This window comes from Oncorhynchus clarkii, chromosome 10, assembly GCF_045791955.1.
Source record: "Oncorhynchus clarkii lewisi isolate Uvic-CL-2024 chromosome 10, UVic_Ocla_1.0, whole genome shotgun sequence".
Taxonomy (NCBI): Eukaryota; Metazoa; Chordata; class Actinopteri; order Salmoniformes; family Salmonidae; genus Oncorhynchus; species Oncorhynchus clarkii.
This window is the reverse complement of record NC_092156.1, coordinates 9,294,931-9,315,396: the sequence shown is the minus strand read 5'-3', so window position 1 is coordinate 9,315,396 and position 20,466 is coordinate 9,294,931. Positions and strand designations below refer to the sequence as shown.

General features: G+C 41.6%; 2 protein-coding genes across 2 annotated transcripts; both read left to right on the top strand.

The window, feature by feature from the left end:
- The first annotated feature begins 3,316 nt into the window (after positions 1-3,316).
- LOC139419812 (stem-loop binding protein 2) lies at positions 3,317-5,985 on the top strand. The gene is made up of 7 exons (XM_071169798.1): positions 3,317-3,441; positions 4,021-4,098; positions 4,281-4,364; positions 4,572-4,718; positions 4,938-5,105; positions 5,185-5,341; positions 5,425-5,985. The coding sequence occupies exons 1-7, from the start codon at positions 3,317-3,319 to the stop codon at positions 5,602-5,604; spliced, it is 939 nt and encodes a 312-aa protein (XP_071025899.1). The 3' UTR covers positions 5,605-5,985.
- A 2,108-nt stretch (positions 5,986-8,093) lies between these two features.
- LOC139417985 (family with sequence similarity 53 member C) lies at positions 8,094-20,018 on the top strand. Its single transcript, XM_071167035.1, has 5 exons — positions 8,094-8,433; positions 10,993-11,249; positions 11,424-11,481; positions 16,893-17,737; positions 18,736-20,018. Exons 2-5 carry the CDS (start codon positions 11,175-11,177, stop codon positions 19,009-19,011), a joined length of 1,254 nt encoding a protein of 417 aa, XP_071023136.1. The 5' UTR covers positions 8,094-8,433; positions 10,993-11,174; the 3' UTR covers positions 19,012-20,018.
- The last annotated feature ends 448 nt before the right edge of the window (positions 20,019-20,466 follow it).

Sequence of the window (20,466 nt, the reverse complement as noted above, 5' to 3'; positions counted from 1 at the left end):
CAAATAATTAGCCCCATCAAATAATTAGCTAGCTATTAAATGAAGTACTTTAAGCGTACTGGGAAGCCGGACCAAAGGGTTGTCACTAGTTACCCCACCACAGCCACAAAGTAAAAATAGGCTATATCGTAAAATTTAATTAATTTAGTTGTGAGGTTGTCATTTGGGGGCCCAATTTAAGTTTAGGGTTAGGCATAACGTCTTAATTTAAGTTTATCGTTAGGCATAAAGTTAGCAGATTTTAAAATGGGGGTAACATGGGATGAAAGCCCCCCCCCCAATGCCTAATAGCTGAAACAAAAAAAGCAAAGCTTGGAGAAACATTTTTGGACATGCTTAGGGTAGCAAACTATAAAGGAAAATAAATTACTACAGTTTAAATGTTAACATTTATTTTTTAGGAAAGGGACAGCTAATATAAGTTTATGCCATAGGGTTTCACAGAAGTGTCCCTATTAAAAAAAATAAAAAAAATAATCCAATTTTACCTATTTTGCACATAAATTATCTTTCTTCTTTAACCTTTATACTCCATTGTGAACAGTTAAACTAAACTCATTATCATTTGAATAAGGAAAGATTGTATATCCCAGCAGTCTTTAAAAATGAATTCAAGAGCCAAAAGGTTTTAAATAGTTTGTAATATTTATATTTTCATTTGGAATATAACTGATTAAATGTTGATTAAACACACACACATTAAGCATTTTATAACAATAACTTAACACAATGGCATTTACCCTAGATTTTTTATTGACACAGAGGTCACAAATGAATCCCATCCCAGTTCAATTTGAGCATAGCTCTTGAGCCCACCTTTGACACTGCTGGCACCGTATCCAGTCCCCACCGGTAACAGAGAAGAGCTCGTTTAGGGTGTTTGTTGTGGTTTTGGAACCTGGAAGAACCTTTTTCAGTGGCACCACAGCTTTCTTCTGTGTCACTGGTTTCCTTTTGCTTTCTTAGTTCTCTCAAAAGTTGTTTTGCCTTGTCCTCCAGGAACCTCTTGTGGGGTGAGGCTGTCAGGACTGTAGCTGACTCAGCCTTTATTTTCCTAGGACTCGCCTCCTGTATTCTTGGCCTGGGGGACAACTCCAATATGACATCTGCCACTGTTTGTTGTTGTAGAACTGGTACTGTTAACAAAAACAAACAAACAAACAACAACAAGAATTAATGAGTATTGGTTCAATAAACATGTATTTCTAATCACTCTATATGCTACTTTATGTTTCCTAAAATGAGTGCAAACATGTATTTTTCTTACCAACATTCAGAACAAGTTCACTGGAGACCTGTGAGTGTTGAGTAGGCTGTGGGGTGGAGGTTGCGGCGGATGTTGATGTTGTGGTAGAGGTTGCTTGTGGGATACGGATGGATTTTTTATTTTATTTATTTATTTTACCTTTATTTAACCAGGTAGGCAAGTTGAGAACAAGTTCTCATTTACAATTGCGACCTGGCCAAGATAAAGCAAAGCAGTTCGACAGCAAAATAAATAAATTAATTAAATACAGTTGGGAAAGAGGTAGTTGTTTGGGCTAAATTATAGGTGGGCTATGTACAGGTGCAGTAATCTGTGAGCTGCTCTGACAGTTGGTGCTTAAAGCTAGTGAGGGAGATAAGTGTTTCCAGTTTCAGAGATTTTTGTAGTTTGTTCCAGTCATTGGCAGCAGAGAACTGGAAAGAGAGGCGGCCAAAGAAAGAATTGGTTTTGGGGGTGACTAGAGAGATATACCTGCTGGAGCGTGTGCTACAGGTGGGAGATGCTATGGTGACCAGCGAGCTGAGATAAGGGGGGGGGGGGGGATAATCCTGTGTGCCGCTTCATATGCATGTTAGTCTAACCTGGCCCCTATTCTAACTCTGACCCCTAACCCTAAATAAATGGGTGACCACTAACCCTCACCATAAATGGGTGAGATGCCCCACTGGAGGAGGGGCATCTTGTCCCCAACATACTAACCTAACATATTACTACTTCACTAAAAAACAATCAACATTTTTCTCGCTAAACAAGTGGGAGATTTATCTTAAGGCTTCCTTACAAGTACATTTCAAAAATAATAATGGATCTAACTTCCTTGGATTATATCTATAACTTTTTCTAAATTGCAATTGAAATGATAAACTTTCCTCAAAATCGTTTTGATGGAATTATGGAACTGAATACATTTGTAGTTGATCAAGGAAGGCTGAGGAACTGTTGATTTGGATTATTATTTATTTATTTATTTTTTACATCATGTGTTTTTTTGTGAGAATTTACAGGGGGTTGGGGGGCATCTTACCCCAGGGGGCATCTCATCCCATATAACTCTATATTTGGACATGTATGACATGGCAGCCTTCAATGCAGGTGTCTGCTGACTGATCTATAAAGAACCTTGCATTCTAAATAACTAGCCCTACTCATTATTATTTGTAAATCAGTCAGTCAGTCACAATTTACCAACGATACATTACAGATTTGTTCCTCTCGAACAAGGACAAATTGTAGAAATAAGGGTTTTAGCCATAATTATGGTCTTGTTCCCCTGCTCAGATGTTGCATGCGTCAAAACATTCGACTCTGTCATCGACTGACAGATTTCTATAACATATGGTGCTTTCATGACGCACCAAAGTTATAGCAAACCCCTAAAATAGCAGAACACAGGGAGCAGGGAACAAAATGTTACTCAGTCAATATTCAGTAGTTTTAAACTACACATGATAGAATGACAAAAACATACAGACCTCGGCTCCATAAATGCACCTCGAAACGGGTGTTGGTGTTTTGGGGAAACATGTCGTTCAGAACAACCCGTTATGCAACGTATCAAACGTTCAATCGAACTAAACGCACCCAAGATAGGGCAGGTGCCACACCCCTGCAGCCCCGCCCTGATGGCACCTGGCGTTAATTTAAAACCTTTCCTTGCCGCAATGGGGAATTTACTGCGTGGCTGCAGCCAAATATATCATGTCAACAAGCGTCGAATCCGCATTTCAAGGTCCATTTATGGAGTCGAGGTCTGTATTTTTTTGTTTGTCATTCTATCAAGTGTAGTTTACATCGTCTCTACATTGAAGATGATTAGGTTATGTTTATTATGTGTATGGCCGAAAATCCCATCACCATAAAGTGGCCGACCACCGCTAGATTATTTTTTATATATTTTTTTATCTGGTACTAATTACAACAAGGTCACGTAATTGATTCTGAAATTGTTTAGTCTACCCTCAAAGTTAAGTGGTATAATTGAACAAAAACGATTCACTTATATTGAATAATATTTTTCCCCCTGTGTACTGTTATTTTAGGGGTTGGTCAATGCCTCTTTTGTCTGGCGTTCCAGCGCTGCCCCCTGGCTTCAGGTCCAGACCACCTTCTTATCCAAGCAGCCCTGAACCTTGGCTTCTCCCAGGATGTAGCTCTGTGTATGACAGTCTGGTCAGGTACATTTCTTTTATTGATTGAGCACGACAACAGTCAACCTAAACTTACCCAGAGAAACTGGTTTGGGCCCAAATGTCTGGTTTACTTTTAGAGAATATTTGACATGCAGAAAATGAAAGGCAGTGCGCTAACCCCAACTAACTTCTATGCCTTTCCCTAATATTTAACACTTACCTGAACCTTACCTGAACCTCACTAAAACTATCTTTAATCTAACCCTTGTTCCTAACCATAATTATGCCTAATATGAAATGTTTGTTCAGCTGTGCAAAAGTCCACCTATTCACTGGTTACTTATATTTGGGTAGCCTAAGGTTAGAGTGTTGGGCCAGTAACCAAAAGGTTGCTGGATCGAATCCCTGAGCTGACAAGGTAAAAAGGTTGTTCTACCCCTGAGTAAGTCAGTTAACCCACTGTTCCCCTGGTGCTGAAGACGTGGATGTTGATTATGGCTGCCCATGCACTTCTGTTTCTGAGGGGTTGGGTTAAAATCTGAAGACACATTTCAGTTGAATACATTCAGTTGTACAACTGACTAGGTATCCCCCCCCCTTCCTTTATTTTCCTGTCCCTTTCAGTAATACAGCCCCAGCCATGCCTCCCTCCCCCATTAATGGAGAAAGAGGACCTGCCCCTGCTATGCAAAAGCTACGCAGGTATTATTCATTACTCTGGTATTCCAGCACCTGCCTTGGACTTCTGCTCTAACAACGGTTGTATTTGTTAGTGCACACTAGAGAATTTTCGCAAAGGAAAACATTTAGGTCAGTTCTTTCTTTCCTGATTTTTACTTTGATTACTCTAACCTGAACTTTTGTCTGATTGCTTTTCCTATCAGGTCCTCCATCCTTGAGCGATGTATCCTTAGGATGTCTACTGCAAGTGTTGCTGTTGGAACGGAAGACATGGATGGCGTCAGGAGGTAGGAATCCACTCATTTCTTTTGTCAGCCTATAGGAGCACAGTTAAGGACTCTTATATGAAGGGCCTCCGTTCCTCAATCAGTTGACTTGAACTCTTTACCAATTTGCTCTTTTGAAATGTATAACATATTCTCTATTTAGATGGGGAATTCCCATGCACTATTTCAAGCAATGTTAGTAGAAATCCTGAAGGCTTGTTTTTCTAGGTCCCAGGCAGGGATGCGTTTGGCCCCACGAAACCTGGATCCAGCTCACATGGAAGGCAATGAATCTGTTCTGAAACGACGGCAGAAACAGGTTCAGTACGGCAAGAACACCGCTGGCTACCAGAATTACCTGGAGCAAGTTCCCAAGTATGACAACTGATTATTCTGTTTATTTTGTTGCTATCAGAACAAGCACAGTAACTAGGTTCTAAAGGGTAACTAATGTCCTGTGAAAAACCCTAAACACTTTTACTTAACTATTTATTGGATGAGACCTTGGAAACTCAAAAGTTGGCTATAAATGTAAGTCTCCATGAGTAGGTGGAATATTTATTCATTTTTTTTCTCCCCTCTTTCTGATACAAGGCGTTTGAGAATCCCTGGGCTGCACCCATCCACTCCAAACAAATATAGAAAGTACAGCCGCCGATCTTGGGACATGCAGGTTCGCCTTTGGCGGAGAGCTCTGCATGCGTGGGACCCTCTGTCTGAAGTGCATGGAGAAGCGGAGGAACAAGACCCTCTTGACCAACTGTAGGCATTGGGTGTTTTTACATTTGTAATAGTATTTGCTTGTCTTAAGTTGAACTGATCAATTCTTGACTATATGCAGGCAGGGGTTGCTTGAGCAGATGAATTGCGAGCTATATGAAGACTATAGTGGTAAAGAGAGGACCAGAGGGATGCTGTCAAACTCCAAAGCCCCCTTCTCCTCTAAGCCTCCAGTAATGTCATTCAACAGTCCCTGGATGTTTCCCCATGGATCTCAGGTGTGTCAGTTTTACTCTCTTCTTAGTAGGTGTTGTCTTGTATTTGGAGATAACTGTACAGACTGTGACTTGCCTCTCTTTAGGTGGATGTGTCGGGTCCTCAGGTGCCATCCTCCCAGCCAGGCTTGGGGTATGCCTTTAGCAGTCATCTAACGGCTGATGAGAATGTGGTGGGATGGCTAAGATTTCTCCTGGAAACTGACCACTCCCGCGATCAACAGGCGCCCCTGCAGGGCGACCGGCTACTGTGGAAGCCGTACTGATCATTGCTGTCAGTCACAGCGGTAGATCTTTTGGGTATATCCTAATAGACTTGCAGGGTTGCACTGGGTGTTGTGCTGACTATGAAAGGGATGATTGCTGTAAAATATTTACCACTTTTGGGTTCACTTTTTACACTTTGGTTATGGTTTTGTAGCGCACATTTTCAAACTGCTTCACTAATCATGTACCTACATTGATGTGTATTTGGACCACTGTAATGCACTTTTTGCACCATTTACCTTTGTCACAATTACATTTGAGTTATGTTAGGTTTTCACTGCCCCATCCTCTAAAACAGGATTCTATTCTGACCTGCCTAAATTCTGTTTTCTCTCTAAAGAGTAAAAATGTATTAGCTTTATGTTGCGTTTTGCACACCAGCCACATCACCATGTTCACCAGTCTGTGACCCAACTGACTGTCAGGCTCTATACGGTCTCATGCACCATCCTCTCCTGCCTACCTAGCTGTTTTTCTAAAAACAATGTCGATGGGGAAAATGCTATCACTTTGTTTAGTAGTTTTTTTTTTATTCATTTTTTTTTCTTAATTGTCTTTTTGTACAACCTGAGTACTGATGCAAAACGAAATTAATAAAGATATGTTCCAAATTGAATATGTGGAAAATTGACTGTGGGGAAATGGCACCAGGCTCCAGGATAGAGTTCCAGGATAGAGTTCAGTGTGTCAAATCGGAGGGTCTGTTGTCCGAACCTCTGGCAGTCTCTATGGGGGTGCCACAGGGTTCAATTCTTGGACAGACTCTCTTCTCTGTATACATCAATGATGTCGCTCTTGCTGCTGGTGAGTCTCTGATCCATCTCTACGCAGATGACACCATTCTGTATACTTCTGGCCCTTCTTTGGACACTGTTAACAACCCTCCAGGCAAGCTTTAATGCCATACAACTCTCCTTTCGTGTCCTCCAATTGCTCTTAAATACAAGTAAAACTAAATGCATGCTCTTCAACCGATCGCTACCTGCACCTGCCCGCCTGTCCAACATCACTACTCTGGACGGCTCTGACTTAGAATACGTGGACAACTACAAATACTTAGGTGTCTGGTTAGACTGTAAACTCTCCTTCCAGACCCATATCAAACATCTCCAATCCAAAGTTAAATCTAGAATTGGCTTCCTATTTCGCAACAAAGCATCCTTCACTCATGCTGCCAAACATACCCTTGTAAAACTGACCATCCTACCAATCCTCGACTTCGGCAATGTCATTTACAAAATAGCCTCCAATACCCTACTCAACAAATTGGATGCAGTCTATCACAGTGCAATCCGTTTTGTCACCAAAGCCCCATATACTACCCACCATTGCGACCTGTACGCTCTCGTTGGCTGGCCCTCGCTTCATACTCGTCGCCAAACCCACTGGCTCCATGTCATCTACAAGACCCTGCTAGGTAAAGTCCCCCCTTATCTCAACTCGCTGGTCACCATAGCATCTCCCACCTGTAGCACACGCTCCAGCAGGTATATCTCTCTAGTCACCCCCAAAACTAATTATTTCTTTGGCCGCCTCTCCTTTCAGTTCTCTGCTGCCAATGACTGGAACGAACTACAAAAATCTCTGAAACTGGACTCACTTATCTCCCTCACTAGCTTTAAGCACCAACTGTCAGAGCAGCTCACAGATTACTGCACCTGTAATAGCCCACCTATAATTTAGCCCAAACAACTACCTCTTTCCCTACTGTATTTAATTGATTTATTTTGCTCCTTTGCACCCCATTATTTCTACTTTGCACATTCTTCCACTGCAACTCTACCATTCCAGTGTTTTACTTGCTATATTCTATTTACTTCGCCACCATGGTCTTTTTTTGCCTTTTATCTCCCTTCTCACCTCATTTGCTCACATCGTATATAGACTTGTTTATACTGTATTATTGACTGTGTTTGTTTGACTGTATGTTTGTTTTACTCCGTGTAACTCTGTCGTATGTGTCGAACTGCTTTGCTTTATCTTGGCCGGGTCGCAATTGTAAATGAGAACTTGTTCTCAACTAGCCTACCTGGTTAAATAAAGGTGAAATAAAATAAAAGGCTTCAACATACTAACTGCATTACGCCAAGCAGCCACAAGATGACACTATACGCTTAGGGTGAATCTTTAATTTTGTTTTACTTGCCACACCAATACCCGCCAATTTGACGCAAATGTATTGTGGGATGACCAATGCGTCTCAGAAAGCCTATTATCAAAAGTGATCTATTCCAATGTTGGGCCCTGGCATTATCTGTCAGGTCTTATCAATTTGTCACGTAAACAACTGATCCTGATTTAGCGAACTACAAGTCCCAAACATTTTTATCGGTTCAGTCCAATTTTTGCAATTTCCTAGCATGAATGACATTTTGCGCTTGCTTTTTATTTAAAGCATAAATTCCGAGCTATTTTAATGTTAACATATTTTGTATGCACTATTGAATACTCACTGCTTGCCCCCACCCCACCCCCAACTGTAAATGTTATTTATGAATTCCAATCGCTTACGGGCGTGTGAATGTTTTTTTTTTAAATGGACGACTGGATGAATTGCTTGTAGGCGATGTATTTTTCAAAGAGAGATAATATCTTTAGATATTTGGCACGCTGATCATATTACATTTGATGTTCCAGATATTGGAATCGACGAATGGTCTGTTACATGTTATGCTTTTTAATGGGTCAATACATCGGAGACCCATAGCCGAACACTAGCGCGGCTGACTAGTCGGGAGCTGCACAGGCTACAAATTAGGTTTATCCTTCATGAGCAGTATTTAACCCGTGTGTGCAAGGCCTAAGGTCCGGTGGGCTTCTTGGTCAAGGTAAGAACGACATTAAATCAAGTAGCTGTTACAAAAAGTTATTGATACCAGCTCCGTTTAATCAGAAAAATAGCTCACTGCATTATATTCTGCATGGCGGTGTTTTGCTAGCACGCGTCCTAGACTCAGCAGAGGTCCTAGGGTGTAGCAATACATGCATGCAATAGCCTCGATAGCTAGGGATTGAATCAGATGGTGGGGAGGGAGTCATTGTAATTGACTCATTTAAGGCCAACAAGCTTTGTTGATTTTAATGTTTGTGTTTGTCTGCAAATCGGCATAATCAGTTAAATGGACGTACGCTGAGCTAACGTTAGCTTGCTAGCCATAGCAATTACGATTTGCGCTTGCGTTAACTGACCGGCTAGTTAGCTACCATAGCATCAGATTGTCACAGTGCGGGCTGGTTGTGGATCTAACGTTAAATCAACAACTAGCTACCAATGTTAGCGGAATAGCTAACGTTCGTTTTTTTTTATTGATGTAGCGATGAGAATGCTTAATATCACGTGAACGGGTTTAGACCGACCTTCAAAACTACGATATAATAATTGTGAATGAATAGCTACTATTGCACACTGGATATGTTTGTAATGGGCCAGTTAATGTGTTATCTACCAGCTACACCTATGTAGCCGTCATTCTGGTTTCCCCCCCCTCTCTCAAACTGGCTATATCTCAATCTGCTACATTGGCCATTTGATCATGCAGAAGAGCGTGCCAATTGATAGATTATGACAAGCTTGATAACATACGCACCATACACACACGTACATATATATATATGGCTTTTGTGTTGTCGATATGTAGTTGTAAATCAGTGGCCTTAGGGTACACACTTAAATGTGTTGTGAAATGTAATGTTTTTCATTGTGTATATAAGTTAATTACCTTCATTTCGCTGGACCGCAGGACGAGTAGCTACTGCATTGGTAGCAGCTAATGGGGATCCATAATAAATAGAAAAATAATTTGCGAGATTGGACCTCAGTATGACCCCTTTCAAATATACATATCCATCATTAAAGGTATACTTACGGACTTTGGTAATGAGGCTCTTTGTTTATCTTCTTCTCCAGAGTCAGGTGGATACCATTTTTATGTTGGTGTCCAGTATGAAGTAAGAGTAAGTTTTGCGAGCCAATGATAACTAGCGTAAGCGCAATGTCTGGAAGTCTATGGGTATCTACTAGTGCAATGACTGGAAGTCTATGGGTATCTACTAGTGCAATGACTGGAAGTCTATGGGTATCTACTAGTGCAATGACTGGAAGTCTATGGGTATCTACTAGCGCAATGACTGGAAGTCTATGGTTATCTACTAGTGCAATGACTGGAAGTCTATGGGTATCTACTAGCGCAATGACTGGAAGTCTATGGGTATCTACTAGTGCAATGACTGGAAGTCTATGGGTATCTACTAGTGCAATGACTGGAAGTCTATGGGTATCTACTAGTGCAATGACTGAAAGTCTATGGGTATCTACTAGCATGCTAACAGATACCATAGGCTTCCAGTTCATTGAGCTCGTCAGCTTGTAGTCCTAAATAAGGAATGATTTATCTCTGGTTTGTTCAGCCATTCCTATGGGGAAAGAATAGGGTTTTGTAATAACCTCAGACATTATTGTTGTCGTTTAACACCGGTTTATGCAATCTTGTACTGTTTTGTTCTATGAGATATTAGTCAGTTAACATAACCTTCGTGAATTATGAAGCCTTTATGAGCTTTATGTTGTGCTTTATTACATACATGCTTCAAAATTCACAGAAAGGCACGTTAGCTGATGAAGATTATATCGTAGAACAAAACGTACAAGATCTCCTAAGCCTGTTTACCACAGACCTTATTTTCAGTGTTTATCATCAACAACAAAAAACAACAACAAAAAAAACAACATTAATTTTCTCCATAGACTTTGTTCAACAAACCATGGCGGATTTAGTGCCTACAAAAAGACGCCATTACTATTGCTCTCTATTCCCATATATTTCCAGTTATGGCGCTAGCTGTAGTTAACTTTCTTCAAACTGCACGCAGAGAAATAAAAAAATGGCATCCACAAGTTTATCTGACTCTGGGGAAATAGATACATTTCCTCATTGCCAAAATCCCAAAGTATCCTTTTAAGGTTACTGGTTGATATATTTTTGGTTAAATGTTCTGGTTGTTGGACATGTGCGTAGTGATAAATGCTATCTGGAATCTAGGGGAAGTCCATAACCTTAACCCTTACCTTAACCATTTTACATTTTAATTTCAAATGGGATAGGGACGTTCCAGGGATTACGGATAGCGTGGACTGTTCAAGAAACCCAGAGTGGCTTCATCAGGCAGGTCAGCCCTGAACAGCAGGCACCTTGAGGTTTCATGCTTTCCCCAGGCACCTGTCACCATTCTTTCTGCACTCACATATAGTGTGTGTCTGAACACATGTTAATGTGCATGTTTCCTAAAGGGTTGTTCAGTGGAGGTGGTGACCCTTGTATTGCCTTTTCCTGTTGAGAAGACAAAAGTGGTAACAGGGCTCCTGTTGTGTGTCTGATTTCTCCCTTCAGGTGAGCTGACTACAGTGATGAACATGCCCCAGTGAGACAGGGCAGGGCAACCTGGCCCAGAGGAGTACTGGAGGTGCCAGAATAGCTTGGATACTCACAATCAGACGGACGAACAGACAGAGGGCCACCCCTCCCCCTAACCCTCCACCTCACCCACCTCCCCTACTCCTCGCAACCATGCCATGGTCACACTGATCGCCGAGCGTCTGCGGGAACATATTCTGGACGGCAACACTCACAAAACGGCCATCAACGTGGTAAGGTTTCTTCTCTTCTGTGTTAGCCTATGACTGCTTGCGTGCCTTTGCCCCTTGTCTTGACTGTAATATAGTCCTCATGTTTAGGACCGTTTATGTCCCCTGCTGTCAGTTTGTTTCTGATAGGTATTTTCTGTGCTGTGGCTCCTCTAAATGAACATGTATGTCTTCCAGTCTCTGCTGGACCCCAACAACCTAGGAATTTGCTGGCCTACAGATGGATTGATGCCTGGTGAGTATGTACAAGTATAGCCACTTAGCCTGTGATTCAGCATTACGCTTTGTAACTTTGGCTTTGTGCTGTGCCATGTTGACACGAGCACAGGGTAATGGGGGTGAATTCCAAATTACAGAAGGGAATTGGTTGTTGAAAGGAGTATATGTAACATTTTAATAGGGCAAACAACTGTTAGAAAACAACTTGACAACCACCCAGTAGCCTATTCACAACCAATAGTAATCTAATTTCACCTTGTTTAAAAAAAATAAGACTACTTTTTATGTTAATTTGCAGAGACGTTTTGAAAAACAGTTGGTTTCTGTCAATTGCTCTGTGACAGCACTGGGGGAACCACTCGCTTAACTGGTGGCATAGAAATCAATACAACTGAGTGTACTGGCACTGCAAACATTGCGCACATGTTCAGCATTTTAGCTCATGTAGTTATCCTAGGAAATTATTTTGCACCAAAATGTTGTGACACAATAGACCAGTAGCCAAATTACATGTCACAACGTTTTTGATAATTTACAGATGTCCTTGTCCTTCAATAGAGTGGTATATGGGTGACGAGGTGATTTGCAAGGTGTATGCCTATTCATCATTGAAATATGCTGATCATAACCACTGTAATATCATAATAATAACACAGTAATTTTGTAATGTAAAATATGAGACGCAGGGATGGATTGATCAGGGGATGTTCAGTCATCAAACAACCCTTTAGCTGTCCTTCTCAATGCCTATCCTGGGGAGTAGCGTAGCTCTAAAAGGCTACTGAGAGTGCACAGTCATACGGTCTGAATGCTAGCTGACATTCTCTCTCTCTCTTTTTAAAGATGAGAGAGAGAGAGAGAGAGAGAGAGAGAGAGAGAGCAAAAACAAACTAGGGGGGGGGGGGGGGCAAGAGGTGCGTTCATTTTCCACCTCTCAAAAAGTAGGCTACTGCTAATAAAGTTAAATAGACTGAACAACAAGGGTGAAGGGTTTCCTTCTCCACGACCCCTTGTTTTATATACACCCCAAACAGGAAACCACATTATGCGATCTATTGCATGCATGTACTTTAGGCGGATCATGCAAAGGAAATCTTCTAAAAACAGAAACTACAGTTGGCAGAGATGATTCCTCAAAGCTTGTCAGCTATCACTATATACACTACATACTTGTATTTGGTATGATTGTCAATGTCATCTTCATACAATAGCATAGCTGTCCCCTTCATACAGTACTTTCCTTGTCAATTCATTATCTTAGAGCCTACTTTCAGGAAAGGAAGGTGTTTGAATACGTTATTTTGGGGTCTGACATATGCTGGTGACTTTGATTGGTGCCTTTACGGAGGTGTATGTATGTGTGTGAGTTCGCTGATTCTCTCTAGCCTATACACTCACCGGACAGTTTATTAGGAACACCATCTAGTACCGGGTCGAACAGCCTGAATTATTCGGGGCATTCTTCAAGGTGTCAAATGTTCCACAGGAATGTTGGTACATGCTGACACGATGGCTGCAGATTGGCGATGCTACATTCATGCTGGGAACAGCCCGTTCCGTCTCATCTCAAAGATACTCTATTGGGTTGAGGTCTGGGGACTTAAAAAAAATAAATATATATATATATATATATATATATTTCACCTTTATTTAACCAGGTAGGCCAGTCGAGAACAAGTTCTCATTTACAACTGTGACCTGGCCAAGATAAAGCAAAGCAGTGCGACAAAAACAACAACACAGAGTTACACATGGGATAAACAAATGTACAGTCAATAACACAATAGAAAAATCTGTATACAGTGTGTGTAAATGAAGTAAGGAGGTAAGACAATTTTATTTAACCTTTATTTAACCAGGTAGGTTAGTTGAGAACACCTTTATTTAACCAGGTAGGCTAGTTGAGAACAAGTTCTCATTTGCATCTGTGACCTGCAATAAATAGGCCAATAGTGGTGAAGTAATTACAATTTAGCCATTTACACTGGAGTGATATACGTGCAGATGAGGATGTGCAAGTAGAAATACTGGTGTGCAAAAGAGCAGAAAACAAATATGGGGAGGAGGTGGTTGGATGGATGGACTGCGCAGGCCACTCAAGTAAACTGAACTCGCTGTTATGTTCCAGGCAATGTTTTTTCAAATACTAGATCCGGCGCGCCTGGCACCGACGATCATAACACGCTCAATGTTCCTTAGGTCTCTAGTTTTGCCCATTCTAAGTTCAATCGAATATCAACTGAATTCCTGGAAGCCTGTCTGCCTGCTTTATATAACAAGCCACACTGTCTGTAGGACCGAACCATTTTCTTCAACGGGGTGGTGTACCTAAAAAAATAGCTGGTATGTCCATTCAGAAAGGCTACTTCAGGAAACTGTCTGGACTCCATCTCTTTAATAAGAATGAAACGCTCCTGTCATTACGTAATCTTGTAAAAGGCGTGTTTTCAGTAGCTTAGGCTACATTACTTCTCTCAACACGGCGTTCTCTCTTTGACGGACATATGCCAATGCCAATGAATGACCGCAGCAGCTGTGTTTGTGACAAATATTTAGGGAAAAGTAAAAAACCCATCATACTTCGTTTGAATGGTTTTGTGCATCGAAATAGGTTCTGTATAAAAAAAATATGTACATACAGAAAAGCCAACAGACAAGAACATATCTCTTTAATTTGACTCAGTTAAATGTTGTCAATACGAAAATGCGACCAACCTGGCATTTCTTAATTTGTTGATTAATATTTATAAGTAATAACCTGAATAATAATAATAATGTAATGGCATGATAATAACGAAGTGTAATGGCTTGTTTCAAATAGGTTTTTACTAAGAAGCATATCCTTGTAAACAAGTGAACAAACAGAATTTCTGACAGAAGACGAATGTCTGTGCTGCAACGAATTAGATCGCGGACAGTTCTTACTGGAGAGGGTCACTGCAGACCCAATGGATCGTGTGTCTGTGACAAGACCATCGAAGTTTCGTCTCACGTATGGATAGAGCTGTGCTGGAGATGTTCTTCAGAACCTCCAAGAACATCTGGTGGCGGCAGCCTAGACCAGAAGGGCAAATGACAAACGAGTAAGTTGTTTTGTAGTCGGTAGCTAGCTAGCAATATAAGCTATTTTTTTCAAATGAAGCAGTGTTGTTCAGTTTGTGATCGATTCGGCCGTAACGGGGCTTACTAGTACCACTACAAGCCAAGCTAGGCAAGTTGAGCTTGCCAGCTTTGTTTGCTATACCTAAAATGTACTGTAGTCTGTTATAGCTAGCTAACCTCTTTGTATCTTTTTAGGATCAAAGTTGGAGAAATGTTTTGATGATGACGAAGAGTAAAGGAATTCATTTGGATGGAGAGCAAAGGAATGATTCGTATTAGTTTTTGAGTAACTATACCTGTGTGTTGTAGCTAGCTAGCTGTGTGGTTGGGAGATGTGTTATGTTCTGCATCGTGTTGCTACAGTAGGAATACAGACAGAACACAACGATTGCCCATGAAAGGCATTTTTTTTGTCATTATCTTACAGACAATAGAGTTTGGTGGCCTACAGATTATTTTTGGAGTTCTATGTGGAGAGAAGCTAGGCACAGAACACTGAATATCTTTGCCTGCGTGTGTTGTTGGGGCCATTAAAGCAATTAATCCCTCACACGATGGACAGTATGTTGGATACAAATAAATTGATGTCTTTAGACGAGATGTGTTAAGTCCATAACAACAATCTCCCCTTGTTTCAAAGTGACTCCAAACACCTCATTGCACCCACCAAACACACCATATGCAAATATTCCCTTTTTAAAACTATAGTATTGTATTTTTATTCTACGGTATATACACTGAGTGTACAAAACTCAGTATTAGGAAGGTGTTCTTTAAAAGTTTTTTACACTCAGTGTATGTCATACAACTGTGTAAACTCACCTCGGTCTCCAGAACAAATAAACTTTGTTTTGAATACAATCCAAGTCTACTTATTTGCTACATTGACTAATCTGTTTTATTGAAACATGTTTCCTTGCCCACAAATTAAAGTGTAAATGATACACCAACTACCTACATAATTTGTTTTCGCATTAAAGATTATTGTAGTTACTTCCAAATACATTACATGAATATCACAATAAATTCATCATGAAGTTGAAGTCAACACTTGCTTGGTTTCTGATGCAGCTGGAATTGTTTAGTCACTTGTCAGTCACACTTGTAAATAAGATTCTAAAAAAACAAAAGCATGTTTTAACTCAATTATATACATATGTACAAGAGCTAGCAATATCTAGACCACAATGCAGTTGTGAGCATACTTTTCATTCTGTATTATACTACAACATCAGTCTTACTCAATATGGATGTTGTGTTTGCTGAATGTTCCAGGCAGAGTCCTGAATGTTCATTAACTGGTGAACCTTGTGTTGGGCAATGGCAGTTGGTCTGGCAGAACTTCATGAGCTCCTTGACCTTGGACTCATAGACTGTACACTTTGGCTCTTGCCAGCCCTGCGCACTCTTTTCCTCTTCAGATGTTGAGCTTGAGCTTGTTCCTGGCTGAAAGCTTTCATCCACTGGGTCCAATGTGTTTATTTGCTCATCATGGAGTCATGGAACAAATTTAGCAAAGGTGACTTCCACTAGGTCCTGGTGCTGAGCTTGATATCGATGCCGCTGCAGGTGTTAATGGGATCGGACTCTGTAAATGGAACACATAAGCCAGTTCCTTTAGCCTCAGCAGTAGCTCGTTAGCTAGCTAATGGTTAGATACGGTCCGATAGGCTGTAGCTAACGTAACCTAATGTAGCTAACGTTAGCTTGCAAAGTTACAAATCACATCGCCAGATAGCAGCTGGCTAATTACATTAGTTTGCTTTGAAAAGTCTAGCCAGCGAATTATGAAACCTAGCCAGATTTTGGTTTAGATAAACAACTGTACACTGAACAAAAATATAAACGCAACATGCAACAATTTCAAAGATTTTACTGAGTTACAGTTCATATAAGGAAATCAGTCAATTGAAATAAATTCATTATGCCCTAGTATATGGATTTCACATGACTGGAATACAGATACCCCAGTCTGTAGTGACTCCGCAACACTGCGATGCAGTGCCTCAGACCACTGCGCCACTCAGGAGGCCTGGAAATTCTTGATTTTTTTTAACATATTATTGGACATATACAGTGAAAGACCAGCGGTGAAATGTCCCTTTTAAAGGGCTAAGTCCACTGTGTTTAATGCATAACAGCTCCCTGTAAAAGTTGAATCATGATACCGCTTTGCATTTTTCTCTCTGTTGGTTGTTGTCAAGAGCAAACTGCAACTACATTGCATCAGGAATGAATTGCCTTCTGTCCATTTTCTCACAATTTAATTAAATTAATATTGACAGTAGTTTGTATTAATGGTATCATCTTTCTTTCTCCTCACAGAGAGCAGTTATTGGCAGTTCAGCCCTCCCTCCAAGCCTGGCCTGCAGGGTGTGCTGAGCTCCAGTTTCCCCCCTGGCCCTGTCCCTTTGGTTTCCCCCGAAACCCACCTCCCAGAGGGGGAAGTCCTACACCGGCCCCTGGTCCCAAGCACCTCAGTAACGGACCTGTCTTTTCCCGGTGCACCCCCTCCCCCCCCGCCACCCCCCAAACGCCACTGTCGCTCACTGTCCGTGCCAGAGGACCTTTCACGCTGCCGTTACACCTGGCGGCCCAGCGCGTCGAGGGTCTGGACACCTGTGAATCGCCAATGCCACAGTGGAGGGGGAGCGGGGGGGCCTTGTCCGCTTCGTGCTCCTAGCTCGTCTCTAAACTCCTCTCTACACTCCTCTTCAAGCCCCACATTCTTTAGCCTTGCTCTCTCCCCTGACTCCCCACTGCCCTGGAATTTCCCATGGGACCCAAGTGACACTGCTGGAGGAGGCGCCTGCTGCTGTTTCTTCCCCTCTCCGTCATCCTGCTCATCCTCTCCCTCCCCGCTCCACCCTCCCCCTCCTCCGCAGCGACGCTTCTCGCTGTCCCCTGTCCTTATCAGAGAAGCTGCTGCTCAGTTCCTGCCCCCGCCTCCAGTTCCACCCCAACGTGCAGCACCCCCTCCAGTTGTGCCTGCTTCGCCCTCCTCTGCCTGCAGCACCCCGTCCTCTCTTCGCCGAGCCATCCCCCCTCAGCTCCCACGCTGCCACTCCCAGCCCTGCGACCTGCTTCTTCTCAAACCGGGCCTGAAGCGACGGCGTGACCCAGACAGACCATTTGCCCGGCCAGTACTGGATTTCACCAAGATGACTCAGGTAAACAAAAGATAACCGCGGGTCAGCAAATGAATAGAAATGGTTGCCGTATGTAGATTGGCCATCTTCTAGCCAGAGGAAGGCTTAAAAGGCATCCTTGTTAAGCTTGTCAAACTACACAGTTTAACCGTACTGTAACAAAGAAACATTCCAATTCATCAGTGAGATGGACCATTCATTTTTATAATATCAGTAGACATACATGAGGCAAAACTGTCACCCAGACCACACCTGCCTATAATTGTTCTTGTTACCCATTGTCCCAGGCCACAGTTGTCTCTTCTTCTACCCCCCATGCCTTAGGCTCAGCCCTTGAGTTTGGGTGATTGGCAGGGTTTCAATGGCCCTGACTGTAGGCAATGGCAGCTCACTGTTGTACTGTACACCAAGACTCATTCTGGAATTTATTTGCATATACTTTGCATGCAGCTGCTGAATGTCTTTGAGAAAGTCTGGCTTCCCTTGTTAGTGCTTCCAGTCACCCCCTGACATAAAAAAAAATACTAAGAATACTACACTAAGAAGTTGTTAATTTCCTGCTAAACATGTACATGTGGTATATGTAAAACAGTTGTGTTCTAGCTAAGTTTGGAATAGTCTCTTTCAAAAGCCACAGTCATTTGAAGAGTGAGTCGGGCACACGAGACTAGGCTTAGACCTCTACAGTATTTGTCAGTTCAGCCCAATATATTCAATTTGGCGATACTATCACAGTTAATTTTCAGGGATATGTGGTATCATATTACCCTTGTTTCTACAGTTTGTCACATTTTAACTGAAAAACTATCTTTGGCACCCATGTTAAAAGAATTACAGATATTGTGTATGATGGTATATTTTTTCCACTTCCTAGCCAGTTATATCAACTTGGTTTCATTTGATATACCTATTTCTTTATTGTAAATAGAGTCCTGAATGTAAACTGCTCTTGTATTTATAGAGGCATGATAAAATGTGTAAACAAGGCCTTGTTTGATCTCCTATTTGTGTCTTTCCAGACTCGCAGTACCGACCCCTTGAGTTGTATGGAGCGTGGGAGGCTGGCTTCTGGGGGGGACGTTTGCATGGGCCTTGAGCCTTTCTGGGGGGATTTCAGAGGGTCATGTTCACCAGCAGAGGGGCTGGGCAGGACGAGCATTGGACCTCTAAGCGAGAGTGATGAGGAGGGTGAAGAGGGGGAGGAAGAGGAGGACCCTGATCGAGAAGAGTGTCAGCCGAGTGTCTTTGAGAGGGATTGTACAGAACTAGATTTGAGCCTAATTGAAGAAAATTAAAATCTTGTTAATTGGAGACTGTTTTTCCCCTCTAGCCCCAGCATTCAACACTCCACCCCAGCCCTGCTCCGCTTTCATCAGCAGGGCTCTCAGGAACACGACTTCTCTCTCATGGGATGAGCTTGGGTGTATATATATAATCTCATTGACAACAGTCATGAATTGCCTACTACCAATAAGAACAATTCATGCAAGTAGCCATGGATGCGGTCTTTCCATCAGAGTACATTCCAGAACCAGTTGCTGAAACATTCTTGTGAATAATCTGAATGCTGGAGATGCCAGCTATTCCCGTAGTGTGTGTTGAATGGCTTCTTAATGCGCCCTCAAACAGACTAGGATGGAATGTTAGAAGACCAACAACCTTCTGGTCACTTGCTTTCTTTTACATGACTTTCCTCTCGATTGTCTTTTTCGGTACAGTAGTAAGAATAGACTTTCTTGAATGATGGTGATGAATTGAATATCTGTGTTTTGTTAAGTTTGATGCAGAAGGGCAGTGTGTCATTGCAGTTTTATTCCTGCGGTCCTTATATTTCCTGGTAAACAATCCACATGATTCAGCATAAGCCTTAAGAACAACTTTTTTTCTGTAAACAAAAAAAAAAATACTACTATGAAAATGAAATGAATTGTGTAGCAGTTGATATTAGTCATTTTGTTATTTATTTTCTGCTGTTTTCTTAATATTTCTTATCTCTAGGACTCGTCCTCTGAATATAGAGATGTATAGACATTGATAATGAATGCACTGTGTTTGACAAGTTAAACAAAAACCTGAAAATGGGAAGCAACCACTGAGGGCACATTGTAATATTGTATTATACAGCGATCATTTTGTTGAAAACAAGTTATGTGTAAAGCTGGTAGCTGACAGACCCGGGGAAGGCCATTGCTGTCTTTTAGAGATGTTTTTTATTGTATGTGTTAAAAAGATGGTGATTTCAAACTCCGTTTGTGTATAAATAAAGTTTATTGGAAATTATTTTACAAGGAAAGGAAACAAAGAGTCTGAGCTTTTTTGAAAAGAGTATGGGGAAGGGCTTTTCAACTGCATGTGATCTAGTCTTTACCATTTTACTTGTACTTATTTTAAGCACATTTATGTATCATATTCCCTTTGATCTCAAGCATGTATGTCAGGTATCTGTCCTCATCCACCATAAATGAGTGGCCCCCATCCCACTCGCCAGAGTACAGGGAATAGGAAGGCAGGTATTTTAGCGGGTTGGAGCGTTGGGCTAGTAACTGAAAGGTCGCTGGTTTGAATTCACTAGCCGACTAGGTGAAACATCTGTGCTGTATTTCGTGGATAAGAGCGTCTGCTAAATGACTAAAATGCATAATGCTTTAGCACTGTCCACTCGGCCTTGTCATGTGACTGTCCTCCACTCAGATCACTGGTACTGTAGTTATTATTATTGTACAATAAAGGGAAGTAGTAGTATACCTGTG